This window comes from Adiantum capillus-veneris, chromosome 18 (assembly GCF_014529385.1).
Source record: "Adiantum capillus-veneris isolate H3 chromosome 18, ASM1452938v2, whole genome shotgun sequence".
NCBI classification, from domain to species: Eukaryota; Viridiplantae; Streptophyta; class Polypodiopsida; order Polypodiales; family Pteridaceae; genus Adiantum; species Adiantum capillus-veneris.
The window spans coordinates 115,210,368-115,229,755 of NC_140948.1; the positions used below are offsets into that span (position 1 = coordinate 115,210,368).

A 19,388-nucleotide genomic window follows, 5' to 3' on the forward strand; every position below is an offset into this window, starting at 1 on the left:
ATGGAAGATAATATGAATATTCAAAAAAATTTATGAACTTGGAATTGGTTATATGAACCCATAAAATCAGTTTGATTTCAAAATGTCATTATACAATCAAGCCGAATTGGTGTAACCAATTAACTCTGATCAAAAAAATTATTGAGGATTATTGAGTTTCTTATTGATGTGCGTACACTCTAGGGCTTTGAACAACCACAATAACTATTCCTAGGAAGGCCAACAAAAAATATGGACACATATGTGAAGGTCAATCACAAAAAAAGAGTGGAAACTATAATGGATTTCACTCTAGATGACCTTGAAGACTTGGAGGGCTATTGAAGAAGACCAAGGGTATACCCAATAGGATTCCACACTTGATTGATTTGGTAAGCTAGTTTTCAAAAGAAGTTCAAATCTTTTAAATATAGCCTCACATTTTGTAAGGCCAATATGTCTCTCAATCACATTCCAAAAATATACTTTTGTAGTAGTCATTCATGTTGGTTGCCCACTTGTTAGGGTCGTGACTCCATTTTCGCCAATAGTTGTCTCCAACGGCCTCTTCAATTACCTCCAAGCTTTGTATTCTAAGATTTCGCACTTCCAATACTGCATTTATGATCTCTTGAATAGTTGGAAGATATATTGGAATATTAAAAGTATCCAAATCACTTTAATTTGTTCTAATTTTCCCTACAGATTCCAACAATTTCCAATGAGAATTTCTTGTGGACATTTTATGTACATGCAAGAGTAAAACATGCAAACCTTGAAACACTTCAAATGTGCTCTAGCTTTTTAAAAAATTACAAGTGACATAAGAGCAGATAGTCTTTTAAGTACCTCTTGGATCAATTGTTGCCAGGAGAGTTCCAAATTCTTGAAGCAACTCTCTTCTTGCATTTGATGGGGAGGAAATGAATTGTCTCGACAAGGTATAAGTAGGATCATCATGCCACCATTCACCATCTCTTCATTCCTACATCTAAAGAATACTTTTAGGTCTTGCTGCCATTGATGAGCATATGCCCTCCCTGCAGCTTCATTTGCAAGTGGTCCATCTACCCAAATATTTTCCTTGTTCCATTCCATAGTTCCTGGTGTTGAAACTGACTTTGGAGTCTGAAAATTTGGAGCATATTCCTTATGGCATAGATACATATTTGCTGTGTCATAGATTGCAATTTTTTAAAAAAAATAATGGCACGGAGATGCAAGTTTTCAAGATAGCCAAAAGGGAATTTTTTTTGCAAAAGATTTGAAAATAGAAAATTATTTACATGATAATTTTTGTTCACTTTCTTTTCCCTTTTTTTTCTTTGGGGGGAGGAGGAAGATTGAGACCCTTTTTTTTGTTGCAATACTATCTACAATAGAGAGAGTTAGATGTATTTAACAACAACCACTATACATAACTCCATGCTCAAATGAGGAGCCATGGAGACATGAAGTAGCCACCCACCAAAACCAAGTATATAAACCCTAGAGATACAAGAGTTATTACAGGAGCCACTCAACCATAGAAACTAAGATCCGTAGAAGGACAGAGGTATTGCCTCGATCACTTGCATGTCCTGCCACCATCATTGCAGAGGATGCTGCAGCTTGATCAGGCTACCACCAAGAAACGAACCTCCATCTAAGGGAGCCAGTAGAGCATGTCATATACTAGAGACAATGCTGTAAGCTCACATGACATTTATGACAATTTATTGCCTCTTTTCATTGGTGGACAATCAAAACAAAGAATGTAAGCTCACATGACATTTATGATAGTTCATGGACTATTTTCATCGGTGGACAACCAAAACAAAGAATGTAAGCTCACAGGACATTTATGACAATTTATTGCCTCTTTTCATTGGTGGGGACAACCAAAACAAAGAGCAAAGAGCATACATAAGCCGAGGAGAGACCAGCACAGCCAACATAGAAGATCCTTGCATCATGAGGACCCACCAACACTCCATCCTTTTGAGCTCATACGTTGCTAAAGGGGAGCTTAGAGCTATACTGCCCCTGCAAACGAGATTCCCCACTGCCAGAGGGCATGTGAGGGCTGAAATCAAAAGCATTGGCTACCAGTCATCCTCCAAAGGGAGGTGGGAGTAGCAGACCCTCTTGCATATCAAAAAAATAGGGACCCATGAGCACCCCTGCTCCGTGGCCTTGCAAACTACAAATTGCAAACACAGAGGGCCCCGCGAACCCTAGGAGTCCTTTACAACACCCAAGGATTTGTTGATTGATCCTTTGTTATTTTGAATCTAGTACTATGAGATGCAATTCAAGCCAACATATAAGGTTGATACTTGACTCTACCAAGAGCCTCAAGTGTTAACCATGCTGCATTGCCATTATAAAGATGTTTTTCCTTATTTTCCCATAAAAAATTATAAACGTTTAGATTATTCGTGCGTACACGTCTAATAATCAAGAGAAAACCTTCTCTAGTTTGTAATGGAAAGGAAATGTGAGCACTCCGTCTCTTTGTTCATCTACATTGCATACACAGTCTTTGAGGAAGACAAATTTTTTCCACTCACTTTGAGGCGTTTGTGTGTGTGTGTGTGTGTGTGTGTGTGTGTGTGTGTGTGAGAGAGAGAGAGAGAGAAAGAGAGAGAGAGAGAGAGAGAGAGAGAGAGAGAGAGAGAGAGAGAGAGAGAGAGAGAGAGAGATTATTATTATCATCCTTGGATGTCAAATAGGACCAAAGATACATATGATGTACTATGTATGAGGCTGATAAGTGATTCTCAATGCTCCATGATTGTGGTAGAGCCCACATCATGGCTTGAAGAGGAAAGTGTGTAGGTCTAAGTCATGACTGAAAATGTGAGGGAAGCAAGTTTGAATGTGAGCAAAGGCTCAACACTCTAGTAGTGTGTGGTATCCAGACTCTCGAACTTCAAATGAGCATAATGCGCAGAGTTGATTTGACTCTTCTCCATTGCCCCAACACCCTGTCTCACATCAAACGGAGTGCAGCTAGGCTGAATCGTTGTAATAGTATTGTTGATCGTTGGGTCAACAACACCATAACTCAAGTTTCGTACCAAAGTCTTATCTTTTGCGAGTTATGAAATGTTGCGGATTATGGCTATAAATGTCATTTGTAATGAGTAGTTATTCTAGTTTCAGAAGCCGGGGTGCAATGGCACTTCCAGATTGTAAATACAAAGCCATTTGACCCTTTCAACCCCATTTTTGGTTAAACCTAAGGTAGCCTTAGTATATAAGGTACCTAGGTCATTTTGTAAGAGAGGACTTTAATCATAATCAAAACTTTAGCGCTGCCTTCTACTGTGTGTGAGAGAGAAAGAGAGTGAGTGTGAGCTTTATCCTCTCGCTACGCCCGGCTCGCTCAACACATTGGAGATCCGACTGCACCATTTTTGTAGGCTCGAGGAGAGCTACGCGACAACGCCAAGCATTCCACGTGAGACCAAGCGCACACGCCGACGCATCTACGAGCTATTTGTGTCCGTAAGTGTATCAAACGATGTCTGTTTTCTGCGTGCTAGTAGTCCATAGAATCGTGGCGACATAAGCTACGCATAGGTACTCATAAATTTCAGTTTCGGGCACTTTCAAAATTTTGCTCTGTCATCCTACGCGTTTTCCGCAGATGGGTTTAGAGTGAGGATTTTGAGTGTAGAAGCTTAGGGACATGTGTATCCTAGTGAGGGGATGGTGTTCCTTAAGTTTCGTACAAATCTGGCATGATTAGGTGAGTTACCTTCCGTATGTGTGTATGTGGCTAGGTGGTGTAGTTGAGAGCAGTGAAGTTCTTGATTGTGGTTTAGTTGGCCTTCCAGAGTGTTGTATGTGTAGGATGGTCTCAGCCTGACAAGCTAAAGAGATTTCCTCCGTGTGCCTATCGTGTCAACTGTGTCCTCGATTGAGATTATGTTGATCTAGGTAGTGTTTGCATGCACTTCATGGGTGTGTGAGTGGCTCTCCCTCCAACAAGTATGTTTCACCCCGACAAGGGGATAGGATGAAGCATATAAGGTTTAGTATGGTTTCCACTTTGGATGAAGAATATGGTTTTGCAGTTTGGGGAAATATGGGTGGTGTAATGTCGCAAAATTCCTCCCAAACCAAATACATTGGATTCCCATGCTCAAGATGTTTCTTTTATGCGTCTTTTCAACTTTTTTCTTGCTTTCCATGCAATTGTAGAAAGTCAATGTGAGGGGTTTTGATGCATCTTTATCATGTATACCACAACCCTATCCATGCATATGGGAATGGGATCGTGCTAGCTAGGGTGGATGAAAGATAAACCTCGTGCACACAAGTGAGTGTGTGCAGGCTAGGTTGTCACTCAAGCGAATTAGGTTCCAAGATTAATCAACTTGGATGCATAAACACGATCTTGAGTTGTTGCTAAGCCATCACAAGCTCACCATAAACAAGAGAGATGTAATGCAAAATAGACTTGTGTTTATTCATTCATGAAATGAGCTTTAAGCAGCTCTACAACCTTGCACCACTTCATATAGGATAATTCCACATTTTCTCTCATAGACTCATACCCTAGGACTCTATGACAAAGCTCACACCTTAAAATCCTCCCCTTGAGGTTTGGACTAGGACAATACAATGAAGGTTCTTTATAGACTAAGGATGGCACATGATATCCCCTAAGGATGTCAATACAAGAGGAACCCTCCCCTTGAACTTTGGGCTACAACTTGATGAAGAAAGACAACGCTCCAATCCAGGAGCACAGACAACATACATCCCCAATCTAGGAGACTGTTGTGGGAGCGAATCACACCACCCATAAAGTGCATTCAACACAACCTAGATCAACATAATGTCAATCAAGGACATAGATGACACGATAGGCACACGGAGGGAATCTCGTTAGCTTGTCAGGCTGAGACCATCCTACACATACAACACTATGGAAGGCCAACTAAACCACAACCTAGAATCTAACTGCTCTCAGCTACACCACCTAGCAACATACACACAAATGGAAGGAAACTCATCAAATCATGTCAGAATCGTGCGAAACTCAAGGAACACCATCCCCTCACTAGGATACACCTGTCCCTAAGCCTCTACACCCAAAACCAAAGCTCTAAACCCATCTGCAAAAAATGCTTATAAAGACAGAGCTGAATTCTGAAAGTGTCCGAAACTGAAATCTACGAGTACCTATGAGTAGCTTATGTCGCTACGATTCTAATGACTACTTGCAGGCAAAAAACAGAGTCTTACAAGATGGCGAGCGAGTTTTTTTTAGCGATGAAAAGAACGAGCGAGTTCCTCAATAAAGTTATTTTTGAGTTCTTGTGTCATTCTAGAGGGTCGTGTCTCGAGTTTGGATGTGGGAAAGCTCCCATTTTGTCAAGATGTTTGGCCATTGGCCGTGTGTGTGCCTCTCTGTAATCGAATGATGCAATTATTTCTACTTACTTGTAGACCTTGCTTTGGTAAAGAACCTTTGGGGGTGACAAGGTGGGGCAGTGTTACTTGAGTGGGAGAGCTAGAAGCACTAGGGGTAGGGGCACTCTTAAGGCAATCTTTGAAATGATTGCAATTGCAAAAGCCAGTACAAATTTCAATCTTCAATGCAATATCTTATTTGATTCCAAACATCTTGAAAGCTGGCTTAATTTACAATGCAAGTTTTCAAAATTGGCACTAGCTTAAAGGAGAGTCCTCGCAGGGTTGCTCTCTTCTCTCTCTAGATGATCCTACTAGAGTTTAGACTAGTGTTGGGTTACGTTTGTGAAGTCTTGTTCACCACAAGTTCAGGAGTATAAGTACCACGCACTACTAGAGTGCTCAGGTTTTGGTCACATCTAAACTTGTTTCACTCACATATTTAGCCATGACTTAGACCTACACATAGCCACAATGCGGGCTCTCCATTGCAACTCTTATCACCGCAACTTTGGAGAATCGAGCATCACTCATCAGTCACACACATACAACATCACATGTAACTTCAGTCCCATAGGTCATGTTTGACCTCCGAGGTCGATAATAAAATCTCTCTCTCTCTCTCTCTCTCTCTCTCTCTCTCTCTCTCTCTCTCTCTCTCCCCAAGATCATAGGAGTATCCCCCCATTTCCCCATATAGTTTTATGTAATTACAACATCATGGTTCTCCCAAGGAATTGATACTCATAGAAAAGAATACTTTATGTATCAACCAATGGAAAAATTTGTAGAGAAAAAAATAAATTATTTTTCCTATTTTTAGCCAAAAAAAGAGAACGCAACTCTAAAGTCTTTGACCTTTAGGCCGCAATCCCGTTCTGATAGTTTTTTGGCTTCTCTAACATGCTCTGCATGTATTTTTTTCATAGAAAGGTGATTATATATATATATATATATATATATATATATATATATATATATAAATCATGGCACGTCCAAATCCATCATCAGTGATGACGGGATTGCCATGTGCTAGAATCGGTTCGCTGTGACACGGATTGGCTTAGACTAGTAACAAGTGCTCAAAGAAAACTTACGTTTAGTATAATTTCGCTTAAATTTTTGAAATTCACCTCTACAATTTCAACTTAAGGAGAGGAAGCCTACAAATTTTAATGCAAAAACTTTCAAATTTATTTAGTTTACCTGTACTATGTAGGTTTTCCAAGTTAAAAGTTTTTTTTTTTCGAGCAATGGACTGGGGTGTCGATTTTATGCTGGAACCAGTCCGCGCTGGTGTGGACTGCTTTCGACACGTTTCAATAGGGGAGGTTGGAGTAGCAGAGGTTCTAGCAATGGACTGGGGTGTCGATTTTATTAAACAGCAAATACCCAAAACATGATGGAACCAGTCCTCACCGGCGCAGACTGGTTTCAACATGTTTCAACAGGGGAGGCTGGAGTAGCAAGCAGCCAGTTTCAAGTCCGATAGGGGGCTGCTTGAGTAGGTAGGAGGGTTGCACACAGTCAGAATCCGCCACCCCATCCCGTGCGCAGAGTGGCAGCCTCCGAGAGACCAAGGCCGAGGACCCAACTCGAGAGACATAGCTATACGCACGCGCACATACACAAGCACACACCTTCATACTGAGTGTGGATATGGAAGCTTAGTAGAACTCAAGAATGCTGCAGCATTGCGAGAACTCAGAGGGAGAGCTCCATGAAGACTTAGTGAAGCAAGGACACTCGCAATGGAGCAAGGACTCTCGCCTTACCCTGCTTACAACCTCATATTCTGGAGAGAGCCTTTGATATGACGGTCCTTTACAGCCGTTGTAGTCCATTCGAGAAGCACAAGCAACTGCCTTCTTCTTGCCAGTGGGACCCGCAGTTCTTCTTCTGTGACCTGCCCTCCACATGAGTCTTAACTCCTTGGGTGGAGAGGGATGTGGTCTTTGGTAGCACGCTGCAAGTTGCCAAAATCTGAGGGGAGAGAGAGAGAGAGAGAGTCAACAATGAGCAGGAAGAAGAGCGTTTTGAAACGCTAGGTCACCAAGTGAGGGTGACGGTTCAGGTTGTTTTAACTGAGGAACAGATCCATGCATGCACAACGTGCGTTTCAAATAGGTTCTCTCTCTCTCTCTCTCTCTCTCTCTCTCTCTCTCTCTCTCTTATGCGACACTATAGTGGGATGTAAAGCTCTTCTTGGCTAGCTTATGCAAAGACCTTGAAGAAGAAGAGGATATAGCAACACAGGGGATATTTTGACCTTGAGGCTGCCAGCAACCGTTTCATTGCGTGGCTTCCAATCCTCCTTGTTGAGGCCATGGACAGGAGAATGGGCTACCTAGAGACTAAGGGAGTGTAAAAATTGTTTCGTGAGCTCCACAAGCAAAGAGATCACAACTCGAGGGTCCATGGATACATCACCACTCCTAAGGACACAAAAATTATTGATCCTGAGAGGAAATTGATGAAGTGGATAGAGAGAAATGCTACTATTTAAAAGTCCACTAGACCCAAAACACGTCTCTATTACTACACTTTTCACTTTTCATGAAGGCTTTCGTGGAGATTCACTCCAGCTTTCCTCAAATCAGTACCTGCATGTTATTTGATAAGTTGCCAAGGTTTTAATGAGATGCAAACATTGAGCATATAGCTTTAAAAAAAATGAAAACATTCAAATCATGCTAGCATATGCAAAATGTAGCTATATACGTATTTTTCAGTCACTAGTTTTTGCACATGAGTTTTTACAAAGTCTCCTCGTATTGAGCTTTCATGTGCTTTGCTATACGGGTAGCGAAAATGAAGAAGCTTGTGGAGCAAGGAAAGGTGAAACATCTAGGGCTATTCGAGCCTTCAACATCAACCATACAACATGCCCATGCGGTCCAGCTAGAGTGGTCTTTGTGGATGTGTGATGTGGGGAATGCCAACCATTTCCATACATGCATGCTACATTTACTATGGTAGTCAACCGCGAAAATGGGTGAACATGAAAGAATAAGAATTCCATTTCACATTGCTCCTTTTCTCACATTAATTGTAGTGAACTCGGGATTGGCATAATTGTGTATAGCCCTGTTGGTCAAGGATTCTAACTGGCGTGAAAATTATAGAAAGCGCAACATAAACAAAATTTTGCAAGGCATGCTGTCATTAGGAAGAGGATGGGATCTAGGAGGGCCTCTTTATTTGCCATGAGCTTATGGAAGTGATTAACATTTTGACAAATAGGTGTGTGTATGTGTGCAAGAATGGTGGGTGTGTAAGAGATGTGTAAGAGTGGTCAAAGGATGCACTTTTCCCCCGAAAAATGAGATGGGCAGTTTTATGATTTTCGGCCTTCCATAACTCCCACATATGATCTTTGATTTGAGTGGAGATTATAGATCTTCAATTCTATGCGTCAAGCTCTTTCCATAGATATGCTACATGATATGGTTTTACCCGCTAGATTTTAAATCCCATTTTCGGGGGAAAATTTGAATTCAAATAAACTAGCCGTTTAGCTTGTTTGAATTCAAAAGCTCTCCTTTGATACTTTCTTAATACTAAAGGTATGACTTCCTTAAACTGCCAAATAAAGAGGTCCTCCTAGATCCCATTCTCTTCCTAATGGTTATTGGATAAGCTTGTCGAATGTTGATAAAATGCTGAATAGACCTTGTAGAATTTATTTATCAAAATTTATCGCAATCACAATTTCTTGCATTGATTGGCTTGTAAATTGTGTAGCTAAGGATGTAAGGGAGAAATCTTGAAAATTATTAGATTTTGTTTCAAAAATTACAAGACTTAACTTCAAATAAATTGTGTCGCTAAGGATGTAAGAGAGAAATCTTGAAAAGTATTAGATTTTGTTTCAGAAATTACAAGACTTAACTTCAAGACAAGGGTGCACGCTTGGGCAACTCTCACTTGCTTTGGTTCTATGACTTGGGATTTTTTTAGATACTCAACATGTAAGGAGTTTTGAGATTTTGAAGCCTCTACTACTTCATGACAATTTTAGATGTACGACCCTTTTGGGTCTAGGTGTTGGGTGGTCGAAGCCAGCATGACTTGATTATTTTCTTCAATATATCTTAATCTCACATTAATGCCAAGGGTGCTGCTCATATTTGCTGGGAATTTGGCTTTGCTTGGTTTTCTTTGCTCTTTGATTGGAAACCCTCCAAAAAACAGACATCGTTTGATATACTTATGACCACGAGTAGCTTGTAGATGCACGAGCGTGTATGCTCCGTTTCACAAGGAATGCTTGGCATTGTCGCGTAGCTCTTGCTGAGGCTAGCGCGATGGTGCAGTCGGATGTACAATGTGATGAGGAGCGGGGAGTAGCGCCAAGATGAAGCGTACGTTCTCTCTCTTTCTTTCTCATACACAGTAGACGGCAGCGCTAAAACTATGATTATGATAAAAGTTGTGTGCCCTTACAAAAATGACCTAGGTACCTTATACCTAAGGTCACCTTAGGTTAAACCTAAAATAGAGTTTGAGAGTCAGATGGCTTTGTATTTACAATCTGGAAGTGCCATTGCACCCCGACTTCTGCAGTTGGACTACCTACTTATTACAAATGATGTTTATGACCATAATCTGCAGCATTCCATAACTCTCAAAGAATAAGGCTTTGTTGAGTTATGTCGTTTTGTTGACCTAGCCGTCAACACTCCCCCCCTCCACGATCATGTCGTCCCTGACATGACCTGGTTGTCGATGTCGGTGTCGTCTTTGTTGTCGTGATAAAAGTATAGGATGTAGCCTTTGCATGAGCTCGTTCGGTTCATCCAATTCAATGTATATAGTCTTCACATGATGAAGGAAAATCATAATTGAGGACGAACTTTATGTCTTTCACATCCATGCTCCGAGTTGCAACATTTTTTTCTGTCATTATAGGTCTATTGCTAGATCTAAATTCAAAAAGAACCCTATCTCATTCATCTTGACTCTTATCATCATGCACGATAGAGAAAGCTCCATCCAACACTTGCTCCAGTGAATCTGTCAATTCTGAGTATTTGTGATGTGAGTTCTGAGAAACAACTTCTACAATCTGTAGAATTGAGTGATTGGCTTTCAGATCTTGTGAGCCAATGACAACTTTGTAAGGATTCTGTAGAAATTATCTGGCTAAACTTTCAAGTACTTTAAGCCAAGTTGTACTTTCGAACCCTTGTGTCTGCTCTTCGTCATTGAGGACTTCTTTATTCCTGCATCAATGTGATCAAAGCCGCATTTGCCACTGCTAGCTTTTGTGTGTTGTGTAAATCATTACACTGCTTCTACTTGATACATGACTTAATTAAAGCCCGACAAACCCTAGTTAATTCCCCAAGTTAATAACTTGCATCAAAAGGGCTTTAGTCGACATCATTCATCATTGATGAGCTATCATTGTACCTTTGTCTTTAAAACTCATATACATTATGTATAAGGTATGTAGGTGGCTATCATGGCTTCAAATTTGAAAAACATTCCAGCTTTGGCTAGGGATCATACTCGAATTTATTTATTTTTTGTTTTTTTGAACCCTTAGCTTGTATTCTCTATTCATAGCCTCCTGACAAAGTTTGGCTTGATTCGGACTTGCGTTTGGCTTTCCACGCTTAACTTTTTGGATTTCAGTCTCAAGAATGACTGATGGGCACTCTGGCACCTTTTGCTCTTGTTAGTATTGTTAATCCCTTTTGTTTGTTTGGATTCATTAAGACACATACAAGATAGAAGATTACAATATAATGATATACGTCCTATATACGGACTTGTAGTCTCATGAAGTGTCTGATAGGCAATTTTACACTTGATGGGTGCTTTTGTTTAGTTGATCACCAACTTCCTTTGTCCTTGTAGTCCATCCCAGATTTTTATCCTCATGTTGTTGTTGAAGGTTGATCAGCATTCCTTCTTACCTCTGGCATTACCCATTGTGCGTATGGCATTTGAGACATGCTTCCTGAAGTGTCGTCATTTTCTTAAACCTTCTTCTCTTTGTACTGCTTTTTATCTCTTTAGTCTATTCTTCATCTGGATTATGGATTTTTCCTGCCTTTTTTTTCCTTAAGAAAATCTAAAAAATAACAAAATAAACCAAAAATCAACTCAACTCAAAAAGCAAAATCATTTTGATAGAATTCTAAACACTATGTACACTGTACAATATCCCTAGGGGCTCATATATGGCTTTTTTCCCCATACTCCTCTTGTAACTTTAATATGAGGGCATGTACTCTGAATTTTGTCAAAATATGTCACAATCAAACGCAAAAGTTCAATACAACTTACAAAACATTGCCCCCGAATATTTATATATTAGGTCCACATTTAGAATGCCTCCCCCCTCCTATTTGGAGTCCTCCTTGACGACAGGGTATCACCAAGGGTATGTGTTGTGCTTGGGCAACCAAAAATTGTGCCTATACAGGCCTTGTAATGTAGCCCTATTATGCATACACAGTAAATGCATGGAAAATATTTATGTTGTGCAAGATGTGGGTATAACCAATTTGCTTATTGGCATTTGGTGACGAGGCTTCCTATTCAAAGCAATGTGATTTTTGTCGAAGCTCCTGTGACGTTTACTTGATGGAAGGTTGTAGAGCTTTTTTGAAGGCTTACTTATCTGTTTGATGCTTCTTTGGAATCCATTGGAATCCAGTTAGCCTTATTGTTGGTTGTCGTATTTGGCATGGTTCCTCAGAGTGGGCTCTCTTCTAATTGTACCGTAGTTGTAGGAGGAATTGAAAGAACTCAAGCGACAGTGCATTAGCAACATTGTTTTTGGTTTACTTTGGGACCCACTTCTTTGTGATTTTTGGTTGTTTTGTTGGTGCTGCTCGTTTGGGAACCCATACTTGTCCCTGCTTTGTTTGTATTTGAAGAGACTTCTTTGGGATCCACCTTGTCTTTGTGTGAGTCCTCAGCGATCTTTGCTTCAACTCTTGTATTCTTGGTCGAGGAAGAGATCTAGACTTTGGGAGTTGATATTTTAACTGTTTTGGAATCCAAATGAACTCGTGATCTCTTTGTGCTTGAATCAACTTCTTTGAAACCCAAATCTGTGTTGCAGAAGCTTGCGACTTTGGGATTTTTTGACCCATTCTTGCGGAATTTGACTATTTTCCTTTTGGCATTGAATCTTGTGATTTTTTGATAGAGTTCGTCTTCTTGATCCATGCCTACTTTTGGCCAATCTGGCTCTTTGGTATCCATATTTTTTGAACTTTTTGGGTCAGACTTGTTGTTCTTTTCCTTAGCCTTCCTTGGTTGTTACTGAAGCTGCTAGTGATTGTGATGACCTGAGTTGTTGGTAGGGGATGTCGTAAGAATCATCACCATCGCTGCTAGTGGTTGTTACTGAAGTTGCTAGTGATTGTGACCTGAGTTGTTGGTAGGGGATGTCGTAAGAATCATCACCATCACTGCTATCCTTGGCAAGGTTACATTCTAGCACTTTCCCTTTGTGGTTTGAATGTTTATGGAAAGTTACTGTCTCTTTGCCCTTGGATTGTTGTTTCTGGGATGACTTTGGTATTCACTTGATTAGAGCGTTGGTAGCTTGTTGACTGGCTGTGTTCTTCTTGGTTGAGTCTTTTCTTTCTGTATAGGAGGTGTTAAGTATGGAGCTTGATTTACCCCTTGTAATTTTCTGTGTTAAAAACGCACATTTGTAAGGCCCCCATTATGAGGAGAAGCCATCGTGCGTGAAGAAAAATAACTCGTCGGAAAATAAAATCACTCGCTGGAAACCAAAATTTTGACGCCTAGTCTCGAATATTCCTTTTCGTCGGAATATTATGGCCGGACGGTGGCCAGAAAGTGGTCAAAAAACGACCGGTCGGTAGGCCGTTTGGACGGTGGTCGGTCGAAGTCAATGCCCGATGGCCAGTGGCCAAATTAAAAAACAGACTTGTCTTCTCAAGGGCGGCCACGATTGGAGGGTCCAATTTGGACTTATCTACACTAGGGCGGCTAACATGGCTGCCTCTCATGAGAGAGGGTAGCCCTTTTGGCCCATAAAAGGAGGCCATTTCTACACACATTTCATAGTGTGAAGTTGATACAACAAGGTGGGTGTGAGGTGGTGAGAGTGAAGCAAGGCGGGAGCTCCAAAAGGGTATAATCCCTTTGTAACCTACTTCTTGTTTTGAAGTACTAAAGCCATTGAGTGGCTGCTTTCCCATGGACGTAGCCCACATTGGGTGAACTACGTATATCATGTGTACTCTCTCTCTCTCTCTACTCTATAATCTCTTGTCTGTGAAGATTGTCTCTCTCCATTAAGTAATCTACTCAATTATCTACTTAGCTACGTCATATTTCCTAACAGGAGCCACATATGAGGGTTCTTGTTGCGGTTGCTTTTCCATCGCAGATTTTGGAATCCACATTTGTTGCGCATTATTCTTGTAGTGATGACATTGGTTCTTGGGTTTCTGATTTAGACAATCATAAAACCACACATTAGTTAAAGTTTTGTGCTTATCACCTATTGGGTCGTTCAGATTTCCGTTGTCGGTATCTTCTTGAAGCTCCAAGTGTTCTACAGAGTCATAAAACTCGTCTTCTTCTTTGTCTTTGTTTTCCTGGATTACACTCACTGCAAAGTAAGGAACGACATCAAAGCCATCTTCATCATGGAACTTCATTGTTGGACTTTCATGAATAGCACACACATCTAGAGTAGCCAAGATGTGTTCCCATCCATGTGGCTCTAATTCTTCCTCAAGAAAGGGTTCTGGGATATAATCCTCATCTTCAATTTCCCTTTCTAAGATGCCTTCCTCCCGTGTTAAGCTTCCGCATTGTGAAGCTCCACATATCCACAGTTCTTTAGGCTTCCCCAACCATGCTGAAAGTTCTGATCCTGCTATAGTAGCGGAATCAAACTCCTCCATAGGTGTTCTTGTCACACCCATGTAACTATGGTCTTTCAAATTTATCTTTGTCGTGGTTTCCATATTTCTCAAGTAGATATGGTCATAACCCCAATCTTGGACCATTTTCAGTTGTCTCATGAATGGTCTTCCTAGAATGATATCATACTTGTTCTTCTTGCCAAAGTCAACAATAGGAAAGGTTTGCTCATATTCAATGCCACAAGAAGTAGCAACTACTTTTTCCAGTAGTCCCATGGGCCTTTCCATGTGTCCGTCTGCAAATTACAGTTTCATCCTTGTAGCCCTCACTGCTGGTTTTCCCCATGTTTTCCAGACCTCTTTTGTTGCGATGGAAACACCGGGTCCATTGTCAAGGATTGCCATGGTTTTCACACATTGGAATTCCACGGGAAGAGTTGTGCTTCGATCCGTTTTCTCCCTCATAATACTTGCCTACCTTGTTTAGTGGCACTGGCCGAGTGTTTAGCTAAGGCATTTCAAGCTCTTTGATTTCTTCCTTGATTTGAGTCATTGGTTGTTTATAATACCAAATTTCTCTAGGCATTTTTCCATAGTAGCCCACATCTTTGGTTGTATTCTAAGAAACTCGGCTAAGGTTATCTTCATACAAGTGATTGGGGTAGATAGAATATCTATCATCCCTTTTGAATCTATGACCTTGTTCGGAGACAACCTCTATGATGGGACTACAACAACATCTGACTTGGACTCATACTCTCCCATATAGGAGGGTAGTGTTCTTAGCGAATGGGGTTGACTATTCATAGACTGTACAGATCCTTTGTCTCCCCAATATGATTCCACTTCTAGCACTACAAGAGGTTGTGTGCTCTTGTGACGCTGTTAGCGACGAAAATACACTGGGTTTTTATAACCCCCGTCGTCGCTAAAACCGTCGCTAAAACCGTCGCTACAAGCGTAGCTACGAGAGCGTCGCTATATGCGTCGCTATAAGCGTCGCTATAAGCGTCGCTATATAGAGACGCTCATAGCGACGCTCATAGCGACGCTCATAGCGACGGTTATAGCGACGTTTACACAGAAGACTATAGCGACGCTACAGAGCCATAAATAGCGACGGTTATAGCGACGCCCGCGAGAATTTTTTTTTGGTGGCAGGGCATTGAATGCCCTGCCACCCATCAACCATATTGTACTTGATTCACTTTTTAAAAAAAGTGCAAGGGTAGATAATAAACCCAAAATAGTCACCCACAAGACGCATTGTTTGCAAAATTGACAATTGTACACATCATAGGCAAAATGAATTGATTGGCAAATGTAATAATGACAATTGTACAACATCATAGGCATAAAGAATTGATTGGCAAAAGGAACTGCGGTGACAAATGTAATAATATACATGGTTCAAAAAGACGTATAAAATCCGTCTCATGATACATAAGCTATGAGAAACCCTAAACTAATGCTATCTAGCTGCGGCTAAACTGACGTCGTCTAGTCAGACGTCTCATCGCGTCCAAGCGGCGTATCTGTCGGATTCTGCAAAAAAAGACAATAAGACAGCTTTCAGTAAGTATAAACATATAACGACATTTATAAAACAATACACAAAATAGAAAAGAGTAAACCCTAATACTAACCATGCCGCCGCGAGAACTGAGAATGTCCATCAGGGCGTTTAAGCCCTTCCTGCCTGCGTACTCGTGCTCGTATGGTGTGGGATCACGTCCTGTCATCGACCACTGTCAAAACATACAAAGATTTCATTATATTAGAATTAAAAAACTCATAAACCCTAAACTATCGAACATAAAGAGCAATGTGAAAACACTTACAAAATCGGCCTCAAATGATGTCCATCCACCGCTCCCCAAGTGGTGCGAGCTCCTTGCCTCTACTCGCGCTCTGGCTCCATCCTTTTGTTGCTTCCACTTGTCGCGATTCTCGCGCGCTGCTTTCTTCGCATTCTTCCAATCTTCTTTGGCCAGCCAATCTGGCCTGTTCCACCCATTCTTGATTGCTTTTTGCACTTCGGAACGCTTGTGTTTGCAGTATTTGCGCATTCGAATCTTCATCAGGTCTTCATTGAAGCGCTGATCCCATGTTGGAACGGGAAACTCATCATGAAGTATGCTGATGACTCTGTTTTTTAAATCACTTGGTACTTCACTCCATTTGTTTAGTATGTAGTGTCTAAACAGCTGAGAGCAAAGACCACGCATGCGCGAGATCACCTTCTTGCCGTCATCATCCATGATGATGCCGCCGCTGAAGTCGACGAAGTAAGACAAGCCCTCTGGCCGGTGACGCGTGAACCTGGGTGTCCCGGCAGGGGTCTCTAGCGGCGTGTCGATGGGGGTACGGACGTCAGGTGTCTCCACCGGCGTCTGGGCCCCGAAGCGAGGAGTGTCGAGTGGGGTGGCTCCTGGCGGAGTAGGTAGAGGTGTGTAGCTTCTAGGAACAGTCAGTCGTGCAAAACCTGGCGTAGATGGCGATTCTGTGGCTGGTGTGGGGGCGGGCAAAGAAGGAGAGGGTAAAGAGCCTCGTCGAACACGAGGCGGTATGGAGGCATCGGTGGCGGAATCCCCACAACAACCGCCACCGCCACCACTAGAGCGCCGGTGTCTTGACGAGTGTGAAGCTCGTCTCGTCGACGCCGAAGCTTCGGAGCGCGCCGAATGCTCCGAAAGAGAGGGAGATGTGGATGGAGTAGGAACGCGCGATGATGCGCCAGAGCGATGACGCTCCACGTACCACTGTCTCTGCTACGGTGACAAAGAAGAAAGAAACTCCTCATCATCCATACCTGCATTAAACACACGAATATTTAAACTTAATATTGAATGAACAGAGTAGACAATGACGCAAAGACCATTAAATACAATGACGTAATGACGCATATAAATACAATGACGCAATGAATTGAGTGATAGAAGAGGCAAGTCAAAAACTCAGAATTTTCAATCAAAAGATGTGAGCGCGAGTAGAAAAGAGCGTTATACACCATGGAAGGTACTTAGAGAGCCAGAGCTTTTACAACACGGAGCAAAATTGTTCAAATACAATATTTGTGGCTTTAAGAGATCTCTCTCTCATCCTCGCATAACTCAGCATAACTTCCTATATCTATATAGAGCTCTCCGTTTAAACACATATCCTCTGTTTCATTTTGTAGCTCCTCTGCATGCACCCCATATAGAGTAGTAGCATCTTGATGCTCGTCTGGCACCACCGCAGCGGCTTCTGATTGAGCATCTTCTCTGATCTCCTCCATTGATGCCGTTGTGATTGGCACATGGTAGCCTTCATACGTCCTTGCACTACGAGGGGCTACCTCTATGACGTACCACCAGTTTGATGTAGACTTTGTAGGATGAAATATTACCTGCCAGAGCCACATAACTTACATGAGAGCTTTCAAGCACATAACTTGTAAAAGGGGGATGTTAACTATTTACATACTTACTTGTTCACAATGCTCGGGTAGTACGAAAGTGTCTCTTAGGTCAGTCCATTTCTTAGTAGAATCCACCTCAAGAAAACCAGACTCTCCTCTACGCACAGTAGCGTTGCGACCCTCCATGATTATCTTGAACCATTGCACGTCGAACAAGTCGACAAAAAATCCTCTGTAATCGATCCTCAAAATCTCTTGCAGCGTGCCGAAGTAAGTGAGTTCCGCCACCACAGGATCTACATCAGAGGAACGTCGTCGACTAGACTGTTCAAATTTTGCCATGATTCCACAATCTTGAGTAAAACGCTTTTTGTCGATTCGTTCCACCCTAAAATGTCGACCTTTACACCATGCTGCTGTGTATGACTTATACTACAACGAACAAAGATTATGAGTGGCCGTTCAAACGTTTATAAATAAAGTCACTTGCTAGTCGTACATTGCAAACTTACCTTGGTCGCGCAACCCCGAGAGTACTCCCACTCTTCCTCAGTCACTTCGTCACCGCATTGTTGTGCACTTTTCAATTGGTTGTGCAACCATCTTAAGCTCATGAAGGTTGGTAGGCTCTCCAGAACCGCTGGATAGTGCATCGGTGGTCGTCTTCCCCGTCTCCACTTGATTCGTGCCCTTTGTCGCTCTTGCTTTGCATCCTCATATTGTGAAATCCACTTTTGCATCACTGGATTGTGAAGCATGCAAAATCGGTTGATTTTAGCCTCTAGATCTTCCGTCATCTTCTTCTCAACACCGAGATTGCACATGACAATCCCAGATATGCGCTCATCATCTATGGTTCGCCATAGCGTGTCCCGGGCTTTATCAAATCCGTCTAGCCACTCTCCAATGTACACTAGGGACTCTGATACCAACCAACCTTCTGCCATGCTACCCTCCGGACATGCCTTTTGACGCACATATCCCTTAAGCGTTTTCATGAAACGTTCTAAGAAGAACATCCATCCGTCGGGGCCAGTATGGTAACTCGTACCATAGAGATAGTCTCTTCATCCCTGGAGGCAATCCGTCATCGCACATCTCCTTCTGCTCTAACCATGCTTGTGCAGACATCCTTGGTGGCTCTCTTCCCAAAAAGCCGTCGCGTAACACATGATTCTCTGGAAGATACGCTTGATGACCTTCGTAGATTTGCTTCTTCAGTGAGGGTGCCCTACGTGCATTCAGTCTAGGTCCACATGTGACACATGCTCTATATCCGCTTGTTTGAAGCCCTGCATGTATACACATGATAATAGATCAACTATGGGAAAAAACAAGATTTACAGTGTCTGAGTGAGGAGTGTCAATAGATCACCTGAGCATTCTGTTAGCCCGGGATAGTCATGCATGGTCCACATTAGAATTCCTCTGATCGAAGCATTCCGTCGTCCTGTGTGTCTGCTCATATCCACCACCTCTATGCCAATCCACAATTGTTGTAGCTCTTCCAATAGTGGACGAAGATACACATCCATATTCCCCACTTTATATCGCCCTGGCACAATCAAGCTTAGCCATAGGTGCCCCTTCTTCGTAGTCAACCACGGGGGAATGTTGTAGTTGACGATGACAACGGGCCATACACTGTAAGATGTTGATCTTTGACCAAATGGATTTACGCCATCCATAGCAAATCCGACCATGTTCCATCTATATGTTTCCAGGCT

The 19,388-nt window shown here is 41.9% G+C and overlaps 1 protein-coding gene and 1 pseudogene across 1 annotated transcript; both read right to left on the minus strand.

Annotated features, from left to right (window-relative positions):
• Positions 1-291: 291 nt before the first annotated feature.
• LOC147436248 (gibberellic acid methyltransferase 1-like) overlaps positions 292-19,388 on the minus strand; it is a 41,396-nt pseudogene continuing 22,299 nt past the window's right edge.
• On the minus strand, positions 15,649-16,725 carry LOC147436249 (uncharacterized). Its single transcript, XM_086489171.1, has 3 exons — positions 16,100-16,725; positions 15,905-16,006; positions 15,649-15,803 (listed from the first exon to the last, which is right to left on the minus strand). The coding sequence occupies exons 1-3, from the start codon at positions 16,517-16,519 to the stop codon at positions 15,759-15,761; spliced, it is 567 nt and encodes a 188-aa protein (XP_086345297.1). The 5' UTR covers positions 16,520-16,725; the 3' UTR covers positions 15,649-15,758.